The sequence below is a fragment of the Bombus affinis genome, chromosome 14 (genome assembly GCF_024516045.1).
Source record: "Bombus affinis isolate iyBomAffi1 chromosome 14, iyBomAffi1.2, whole genome shotgun sequence".
Lineage (NCBI taxonomy): Eukaryota > Metazoa > Arthropoda > Insecta > Hymenoptera > Apidae > Bombus > Bombus affinis.
Window position 1 is genome coordinate 4,087,917 of NC_066357.1, and position 11,241 is coordinate 4,099,157.

Genomic DNA, 11,241 nt, shown 5'->3' on the forward strand with positions numbered 1-11,241 from the left:
AGAAATTGTGGGTACTGTGGAGTGGAGAATCAGTGAACAGTAGACCTTCACTTATTGGCCGATTAACTGAATTCCAGACTATTGAATCCGCTTAACGTGAACTTCTCCTTAAATAAATTTGCATTAACTATTCTATAAAAACTGTTATGTGAACTTATCCGGCTATACAAATGTTTTGCATCTATATATATAATTATGTTTTAAGCTTCTTATCATATGCATTTAGGTTTGCATGACCCAACCAATTTTTTATTTGAAATTAAACTGAAATCAGATTTCTTAGGTGGATTTATTTTTACACGTATCGTAGTGTATTTTAATGAACATTTTTCCAGATCCTTCAGTAAGATACATAATTAACGCAAGGTTTTTATAAATACAATAGAAAGGTTAACAACAACAGGCTAACAAAGGCCTTGCGCTACTTTAATTCATCCACACATAAGAGTTAGCGTTAAGGAAACACGTTTGAACGAATTAAAATATCGTTGAAAATAACAATCTCACAATTACGGTTAGAACGTATACTATCTTTAGATCGTTTACCATTATTGCTAGGATGAATTAATTAACCGAACCATAAATGTATCCATGTGTTTTCTATCAATCTGATCTCGAATTTTAACGTACTATATCTTCTCTACAAAGAAATCCAAAGAAGATATGTTTCTATAATTTATAACGATAAATAGTAAAACGAGATATAATTTCTACTAACCCAAGAAATTTCAGTGCTGAAGGAGTTGATCATTTCATACATATATATCGTCCGCAAGAAATCTTCAATTTTATCGCGTTATATTCTTTTTACAGAAACCCATAGAACATATGTTTCTAAAATTGATAACTAATAAAAAGAGAAATGATTTCCCATAATCTAAAAAAATTCAATCCTAAATAAAGGTGTTGATCATATCATATATCATGCAGGAGGCTGAATTATAACGCGTTATATCTCCTTCACGAAAACATCAGAAGAATTTTGCATTTCCATCGCCGATAATTAATAAAAACGAAAAATTCCTCATCTAAAGAAAAATACAATCTTGAAAAATGATTTCCCATGATCTAAAAAAATTCAATCCTAAATAAAGGTGTTGATCATGTCATATATCATGCAGGAGGCTGAATTATAACGCGTTATATCTCCTTCACGAAAACATCAGAAGAATTTTGCATTTCCATCACCGATAATTAATAAAAACGAAAAATTCCTCATCTAAAGAAAAATATAATCTTGAAAGAATAATCGCGTCGTACATTGTCGAAGAGCACCAACTTCTAATACTCTCGACGGCGATATTTGTGCACGGCGCGCTCGTCCAATCTCACGTACGATATACGAACGATGAATAAGTTTCGCTGACTGCACGCTGGCCGTGGTAGAATTCGGCGAACGGCTTCGATACTCGGCTGGAACCGGCTCGAGAGAAAGGTCGAGGGTCGGTCGATCCGCGTCAAACTAGTTTAACGAGACTTTGATGCGACTCCCACTTGCTGGTCGTGGGTTACGATTCATAAAATTCCATGCACCGAGGTACAACGACCGACGAAAGTTGTTGCTACAGGTCAAGGAGACGCGCAATAAAGGGTGGCCGGATTTTTTCGGCACAAAAGACGCCCTCATACCGGTGGACGCCCGTTATCCGGCAGTCCCTTATTCCCTTCAATAGGGAGAATAAGTTGCGCGCGAGATGCTTTATGGTTATTGCCCAAGGTATTTTCGGATAACGCCACAAGGTGGCCCAGGAATAGATTTATCATCTTTGGTCGGGAAGTTTCGCGAACCGTCGCTCTTGAGAGCTTTTCCGGGCGAGAAAAACGGCGACTATCGAGCTAATTTGTAATCGATGATTTCGTGATGTCAATTTCTGCCTCGTTATAGATATATAGCCGTGAACAATTTCTGCAAGCGGAATGATTTATGATGATTTTTACGACCTTTCTCCGGCCCTCGGGCGACCTTCAGTGTCAATGACGCGATCTCTGAACTTCCAATAATTTGATGTGCCAATGGTGCGATCTTGCAAACTATCCTTAACGTTAGAATGAATTTTGAGTATCATATTTACGAGCTTGGTAATCTTCTTTCATTTTTGAATAAGGTTAAATGTCACTGACACGACCTGGACAATCCCCTTCATCTTAATGTAACTTTGGGTATACTTATAATACAAACTTAGTAATCATCCTTAGCCTCCGAACGAACTTCGGTGTCAAAGATACGACCTCGTTAACCTTACGTGATCCTGAAATGGCCTGAGGTGACATTAGAACAAACTCTACGCTTAATCTCTACATTAGATAATCGTATTTCTCTTTCCCGCTTGAAAATAATTTTTTGATGTAGAATACTGAGAAGGCAGACAAGGAGGAATAACAATTTCTAGTTTTATACTATCTCAAACGATCAATACATTAAAATCGCCAAAGTATCGGAACGAAACGTCGACATTCTTTCAAACAGCAAATTTGCAAGATCTAATCTGAAACTTTGCATTCTAGTTCCTATATCGCCACGATACACCCTCGAAACCATCTCCCTGCATCTCAGACATCTCTTAACATTCTAGAACCTAACCGTGGTACCACTTTAATTGAACAAGCGCGCTAAATGCGCGTGGTTCGACTCGAACCTTCGAATCGAAGAACATTGTCGAGCAATCCTCGTTATTGTACTTTTGCGCGATTAAATCGACCGGTGTGGTGGCGAACGTGTGCCAAGCGTGAGGGTGTGAGGATTACACAGAATCAACGGAAATTCGCAAGGGTGGCGTGGATTCAGGGAGGGGTGGACGCGCGTGCATATTCGATGAGAGCGCGCTTTCGCGAAATGGTAAAATACGAAAATTGGCTGATATTTCGGGAACGGGATTATTGGACAGCGTACACGTGCAGGAAGAGCCTGTGACGGGCACAGCACGTGTACCGGCAACGTTTTTCGAAAACGGGTTGCCGCGGGTGTACGCCGCGCCGCGTTTCTATCGATTGCGACAGAATCCACGCGGACACCCCCGGATCGCCGGGGATTGTTGCCACGCGCTTTATATTTACGAGCCACAGCTGTCCGATCGCGTCTACAATTTACTACGAAGCGTCCTGTGCACCTGCGTTTTTTAAATTATCTAACGAGCTCGACGGTCTGCCTCTGTATCACCGCGTATGACGCGAGCTGTTCGATCCACGACGCTCTTTCCGCATTCGTTAGTTTACTCCGTTTGTAACCTGAAAATTTGCATCAGCAATTGCTGGTACAATAGAACCTCGTTTATTCGAATGCAATGCAATGAAGCATTTTTTATCAGCTTCTGTACACGTCAGCTTCATAGCACTGGACTTTTTTAATGACTTTTTGTAATGATACGAAGTTTCATATACTTGAACCTAATTGATTAATATGTATATGTTATTATAAATGCATCTTTCGTGGCCGTTGTATATTCGTAGGAATTCATTGGCTATAAGTATAGAACAGTAAGATAGGAGCATCAGCTATGTTTCAAGAATGATTTCTTGCACGAAAATTCGAAGTCGAAAGTTCGAAGTAAAGAATAAATCTTGTACGCTTCAAACTCCGCTTCAAACAACATCCAACTCGAAGATAATCTTACTATCTGGCATTTAAGAAACGAAGAATCTTTCTTGGAATGTTATTTATGTGTTTCCTTCGCTTTATTATTGCAGATGAAGTAGACGTGATCGGCTATACGAGCAATCAATCGGACACCGATGATCACAGCAGTGTGCAGAGCAGCAGCGATAGTGGCGTTGCAATGTCCACCTCCAGGCTGACACTTTCCGAAATGATGGACAATCTTTAGGTAAATATATCTTTTATAAATTCAAAATTATTTAATTAACACCTTAAGCATCGTAGCAAACGGAAGTTTTTCAGCCAATGACCTTTACGATTTATATTCTGTCTTCGAATATCTAATTCTAATATCGATTTAAGAAATAAAATAGTTGTTCTATTGTAGAAGGACTAATTTTATTTCAACGTGCAACTAATTTTTACTCTCCCTTAGCTCCTTTTACACGCACCAAATTGCATTTCTTCGATTAATAATTTGTCTATTTCATTATAAAGATTCGACAACAGTACCGAATAATGAAAAAAAGCATTCAGTAAGAAAATTTTATACGGAGAAGAACAACATAAGAAAAAAAATACTAAATTACCAAGCACGTTAATCTTTCGCCTGCGCTAAAAAACGACTATAATTTTTAGTGTTCGACTCGTTACCGACCTTGCTGACCCAAATCGCCGCGAATCAGATTTTCTGAATATCGCATTCGCAGGAAGTGTTCACAAGTATTGGTCCGCATTCAGAACACCCTGTCGAGGGTGTAAATACCCTTTCAACTCGTGTTTTTTAGCGCCAATTATATTCAGAATGCGGCTGGCAACAACGAACCGGTAGCCAAACCGTTCTTCTTTTTTTCCGTCTTCTCTCTCTCTCTCTCTCTCTCTCTCTCTCTCTTGCCTTCTCTTTGTTGCTCTCTTTTCCTCTCGCGGGCCAACGATATCAAAGTCACGTTCTAAATTTAATAGCGTTAAAAGCTCGAGTTGAAAGAGCATCCTTAACAGCACCTTCTGAATAGGAGCCATTTTGCAAACGCGTATACAACGTGGATATCGTAAACGCGAATGGTCGGTGCACAAGAACTCCATTTTTAAGCTTCATTTTTTCTTTCTGTTGCTGCAAACCTTCGGATAATAACCGTGAGCCTGGTATATACTTGAACAATGCGCCTTTCACGACCTCGAAACGCTTCCGTGCGAATTACACCGCACCAAGTTTTTACGTAAGATTCGATTAATGGAATTGTCGATGAAGATGTTCCGTTTTGTATTTTCCTTCGGGAATTTTTTGATTGAAATTCAATATCTTGATTAATCGTTCTACGGAATAATATGCAGCGTGGTCTGTGCAATATTTGAAAGATCAGTCGGATATTTTGGACGATTTAACTATAATCTGTAACGAGTATAATTGCTGTTAACAAGTTTCTGATTAGAGAGATGACGAGTGCTTTGTCTATATTTCATAAACATATTCTGTATAGGTACGTAAACGAAAATAACAGACCTAAAGATAAGATAATTTATTGTATAATTTATGCGGTTAACACTGTAACAACCAGCTCTGAAACAAAATTTAATCTCAATAAGAGTCTATGTTAATTTTGCCAAAGCTACTGTGTCCTTTTAGCAGTCGTAGAAAAAAGGAAACAAACTAATATTAAATGGAATGGAACACGCTGTATATTCGTGCTAATAATTATTCATTATTGAATAGCAATCGTGCAACGGTTGAAATAAGAAAAGAAAAAGAATGTTTCCTACATAAAATACAGGAGAGAAAAAATTGTAGCATACATACGATAAAATGAAAGCGAGATAATCAAACGCAGGCGGAAAATTAACTGCTCCAAAAAGAAAAAAGTACATAGTTTGCATGCTTGCCTAACGCCATTTTCCCATAGCGTATTCGTAATTATCGTGGCCATATCTTACGATAAACTAGCGGGTAAAAAAAGAGTGAAAAAAGGGGGAGAAAAAATGTGTAATATCCGAGGCAACACGCGTCGTGTCGAGCAATGTAAAGATAAAATAAAGTAAAGATACATCACGGTGTAATAAAAAAATATCATGCTGCTCCTTGAATCATTTCCCACAGAACGAATATTTCGTTTTTTTTTTTTTTCGGGATACAATGCCGGGAAAAGGAAATGTTTGGAAAAGAAATCGAGTTTATTACTGGCGGAAACTCGTGGCTTTAAGCGATGTTGCGAATTTAATTTTCCTGCCGGTGTTGTTCTGAAACACTTTAAGATTCAGGGAAGAGAATAATATTTCCGTTAAATGGACCAGTACTGAAAACAACGATTAAAAATAGCGAAACAGAAAGGGGTAATGCTGACAGCTGTTTTAATCTGCAATTTTCATTTCGTTCTTTGAAGAGTTTTTCATTCCGCGAATTGAAGTTACTTCATACCGTATTCTTTCAAATATTACTTTAACATTTATATTCAGCCCTTTGCATTTAGAAAATTTCTTTGCTAGCTTACAACATTTTTTCACGAAATTTCTCCACTCTGAATCATACGCTCAGAACAGTTCACAGAAAAGTTGATTTAAAAATATAACTTCGTAAGAACATTTTTCCACTTCGTGTTTCCAACGTGCAACAAATTTCAGAATAATAAGTTCTATGAGGAAGCGTTATCGCTACCGTGGCTTTCGAGAATGCAAAGGGTTGAAAATGAAAAGATAAAATCTCTGTCTTCTCTTCTAGAAACACAATCTAATTATGGAAAATGTTGTTAGCTGCAAGAAATCTTTGAATATTCGTGAACTGAATTGTATTATTCATTTGTTAATATTTGGTGGTAGAAACGAGAATCGTCTTTAACCAAAATATCGCGCAGTTTAAAAGACAAGTACGTGAATATAATAAACTGTAAATTGTTCCGCGAACGCTACCTGTCGCTATAGTTACACAGAATAAATCCCTCTTATGTTACATGTGATGTATCTTCACTCATGTTATCACGGACCCGTCAAGCGTGAATTGAATTTCACCGCGAACGAAAAAAGAACGGTTGTTCTCGGTTTCTCGCGAAATATTTACCGAAAACCTGTCAGAATGTAAATCTCTCGCTTTTTTTTTTTACAATCGTAACCCGCCACCAGAACTAACATCGCGAGGTTTGAGAGGGAGCGGAACGCGTAGAAAAAGAGGGTGGTGAAAAAGCAGCTCGGAGATCCTCGATAAACAAAATTCTCACGTCCGTACCTCTGGGCTATTTGCAGACAAAGAGGTGGCGCGGTGGCGGCGGAAGAACGTGGAGGGAGAGCATTTGAGGGCGCAAAAGAGCAGAGGAGAGCAGAGGAAGAGGAGGAAGCGATGGAAAAGAGGGCGAGGGAGAGAGAAACACGAGGGAAAGAAGAGAAACGCACGTGAACACGACAGGGGAGGAGAGGGGGAGAGTCGGGGTGGTAGCGGCGGAAAAACTGGAAGACATGGAAGAAGAGAGAAGAACGAAGGAAGAAGCCATCCAAGCGTGCGAAGATCGACGGCGTGCGAAATATCAACTCGCGTACACGCACTTACGCACCAACCCCTTTGGTGCACTCTCGTAGGGTCGCGAGACGCGCACCGCGACGCCCAAGCAACGGGCGTTCAAGAGGCGACATCAGCGGTGTGTACGCGCGTGTACAGACTTCTAGCTGACGCGGGTGGTCTCTGCGAGAGAAGAACGAAGCGTGGAAGAAGAAAGAGGGGGTGAGAAAAACGACTTCGAACAACAAGTTGAAGAATCGCTAGACACGAATGTAGAAGATCGAAGAATAGGGGCAGAAGGAACAGGGACGCGTCGAACTTTGGCGAATCACGATAGAACTTAAGTTCAGTTAGAAACTGATTATCGCTGAAGAAGAGATCAATGACGGATGTAACCACGTATGTAAGGAGACGTATGTAATTCGCGTGCCTCGCGATAAATAATGAAATGAGAGAAAGAAACGCGAGAAACGAACATAAAGCAATCGAACGTCACGTGTAAATTGTGGATCGAGTATTGTACATATTTTTAAGGGAGACTAAATTTATCGAGCGGAGAGCACGGTGGAGAAAGTAAGAAGCGAATTTCGAGCGTTTCTTTCTCGACACGGAACCATCACGGAGGAAACGGCGTTTTTAAAAGAATCGGTTGATGTCGATCGGAGAACGACGATCGATCAGACGCGAGAGATCGACGAGTCACCGGTCGCCGCCACTGATCGATCGGGATTAGACGAAACTCGTGGAAATTCTAACAATATGCGCGCGCTGGCGCGAAACAGCGCTTCCACCACCATCTTTTAGAAGCTTCGTCGATCGACCCTCGTGTCGGATCTCTTTTCGTATAATTCAATGTGTAAAATTGAGCAATTCCTTCGTGATGGGTCTCGAGGACGCGTCCAAGTCACTGCAAACACGCACGATGCATTTGAAACTGACCGGGTAGGACAGAGAATATTCGCCGCTCTATCTTTTCCGAGATGTATGATTTTTATCGCCGCCGCTGTCCGCTTCCGATCGCGGAAGGCTCGTCCAGGGTGGGCGATTTGATTTTGCGAGTTTGTTGTTTTCGCTTCCGACGGGAGGAGAGGCGCCACGCTTCTTTGTTCGCACTTCGACGATGGCGTCGTGGAACACGCGTCGTCGACTCTACTCTTCATAAAAGCAACTCCATTCGAGTGTACGCCTACCCTTTGGAAACAATGGAAAGAAAGGGATGAAAGAAGCGGAGGAAGAAAAGGAACAAGGAACGTTCGCGAGGGAAGCACACGAACGATAGGCAGCGCGAACAGCGGGAAGCAACGTTTTCACGTGTCGGTTCCACGACGATCCTCGATCGTCTGCCTTTTGACGATCGTTATTAAACTAGGAGCGCCTTTGGTGTACTCCTCTGCGGAAGAAGAGCCTTCATTTCCGTCGCGTTGTACAGTCTGCGTGATCGCGCGTACCAAATAAGAAACAAAATACTTGAAAAAAAAAAAATATAAAAAAATAAAATGGAGATGTAGAAGTGTTTGAAGAGAGGAATGGGTAGGATGTCTACAAACGTTAAAAAGGGCGAAAAAGGGAAGAAAGGTGGAGGTAGCAGCAGCTGCTATGGAAGATTGTACATCGAATTAGCAAAATCAGGGATGAAACGAAGTTAGGAAGCACGGATGGGACTATTATCGTTCCAAAACAGGGGAGACTGAATCGCAAGCCTGTCGACAAATTTCTTCGGGAATCCTACGGTTAATTAACGAAACCGAAAGAACTTCCACCTTTCGAAGGATACACGCTAGTGTATAACCTATACGAAATAACGAGTCGGGAGGGATGAACAGATACAGAGAGGGAGGAAAACACGAAGAAAAGAAAGGGAACGAGATCGAAATAAAAGCGTACACACTTCTAAAGTAAGGACATGCATATGCATACACACACGTACACACATACACGGACACATGTGAGCACTCATTACATACACGTACACAGAGGATCCTCACGAGAATTAATAAAAAAAAAAAAAAGAATTAAAATAACCTGAAAAAAAGAAGAGAAAAAAAGTGAGAAAAATAAAGAAGTACCACGTATACGTGAATCGTAACGTAACGATTCTTGTATAATTAAGGGGAGTGAGTCACCTTTGATGGTGGAGACGGTTCGTGTAATCTTTATTACGTGATAAGTAAACATTTAAACATCGTTTCGTTGTAACACACGCATTCAAAGAGTACAAATTCCTGTTAAGTCCCTCGTTGGTTGTTCGAGGCTTGAACCGGCACACTACCTGTTGTTGTTGAGCGATCACGCGTTGTTGTTTCCATCCAGAGCCACGGAATCGGCGTTTCTTTAGGGTCAGGAGTGGAGAAGAAACAGTAAGGGAAAGAGCAAGACACGAAAATAGGAGACGAAGAAGGGTCCCGAGTGTCAGGTATAAAACAGGGAACAATGTTTCTGGTGTGCGTGAGAGAACGATGGAAGAGAAAACTAATTAGGATGAACGTCGTAGCGGAGAAGATTTTGGAAGAAAATAAGGTCGTACAAGGGTCCAAAGAGGTCCGGGGAACGGGATCGATCGATGCGTAAGCCTGTTACGCGACAGGGATCGCTTTGATGAAGAAAAATCGATCGTCTAATTATAACTCGAAGTTTTCACTTTGCGGCTCGAGTGGAACTTCGTGGAGAAAGGATAACCGACGACGATCAACGGCTCGTGTTCCACCGTTTCTCGTGTTTCTTAACGAGGGGCACACTGGATCTCGGCAACGATCGTTTTATGGATATCTTAATTGGCGTAGCGGCGAAATTCTAATCCAAAAGATTGTTCATCGATGGTCGTACGAGTTATCGGAACTGGACCGTCGATCGTTCGGTTTCAAAATTGGAAACGAAGGGAATTAGAGGATTATACTAGGCTTTTGAATTACTCGCGACAGGTTGATACAAAAAATCGATCCGCGGCCCCTGGATCGAAAACAGCGAGGCAGCAGTTGTTCGAGTCGAGTTTTCTGGCTAGGTTTATGCAGACCAGATAGACTGATTACCAAACGTAAACGAGTGATCTCTGATTTAAAAAGAAACGAAGAAATAAAGAAAAAAAAGAAAAAAACGAAAAAAAGCAAAACACAAAACGGTTTTAAACGGCGGTTAGTTTATAAGAAAATAGCAGAAAAAAATGAGGAATAAAAAGATTAAAAAAAAAAAGAGAGATTACGCGGTATAACCTTTCGCGAGAATAGGATCTCGGGGTGGGGTAAAACAAACCGAATCTGGAGAACGCGCGTTTTCTCGCGGAGAGTGCCCTCGGATTTTTTACATGCGGAATAAACAATCTGACGATACTTCGATGAGCGTGATCGTACATTTTAAGGAGGAAAAGTCGATGTAAAAATTAAACAGAGACGACGAAGACGAAAATTCGTGTCGATCGAATTGAATTGTCAGCGGAGGAAGAGGCGGAAACAGTTTTTAAAACGCGAACGACAGTCAACTGGAAGAAAAGAAAGGTACTTTCGGGGATCGAACTTTGTACAATGCGAAGGAATGGAGAAAAACGAGCAAGATAAGAGCAGAGATCATGGTCGAAATCTCGAATCCTACCAGGAAAGCGACCAAGCCGAATGAAATATTTTCAGCAAGGCAAGCCGCGACTTTTTAATATTAAACATAAATGATACTCCCGTACAGTCGTTGTTGTATCAACAATCGACCTTATTCTATAGCTGAAACGCAATCATATTGGTTGTTGCAGAAGATTTACCGCGGCCGTGTATACACATCAAATATAAAACGGTAGGACTCGAGATCGACCAGCAAGACGGGAAAAAAAGAAGTGAGGAAGAGAAACGATCAGGTTGGAAAGGTCCTCGGCTGTCCTCTTGGAAAGTTTAGGCGATCGGCGCGTCCAGATCGTTTCTACTTCATTGGAAAATCTCACGAAAATGCCTTCTTCGCGATGCATCTTCCTTTCGAATTTTTATCGAGAAATAGTCAAACTTCCGGCGCTATTTGGTCTTTTAATATATTAGAATTTACTCTGTTTATTGAAATTTTAAGAAATATGATTTTTTCCTTTGCAGATGTTGCGAATAAGTTTGCAGCTCATTTTTTATCGTTCTCTTTTCTTTTAAATATCGTATCGTGAGCAGAATTCAAGCCGAAATTTCTATTGTGATCACGTTGCTTTATC

General features: G+C 40.7%; 1 protein-coding gene across 9 annotated transcripts in view; it reads left to right on the plus strand.

The window, feature by feature from the left end:
- The window catches only part of LOC126924456 (max dimerization protein 1-like), a 228,053-nt gene that overhangs the window by 215,737 nt on the left and 1,075 nt on the right, over window positions 1-11,241 (plus strand). For all 9 annotated transcript variants that reach the window (XM_050738979.1, XM_050738974.1, XM_050738983.1 and 6 more), the window contains exons 7-8: window positions 3,685-3,821; window positions 6,821-11,241. The exon at window positions 6,821-11,241 is cut by the window's right edge and continues 1,075 nt beyond it. In XM_050738979.1, coding sequence (XP_050594936.1) covers window positions 3,685-3,821 — 137 coding nt within the window. In that variant the 3' untranslated portion in view covers window positions 6,821-11,241. The remainder of the gene's footprint in view (window positions 1-3,684; window positions 3,822-6,820) is intronic.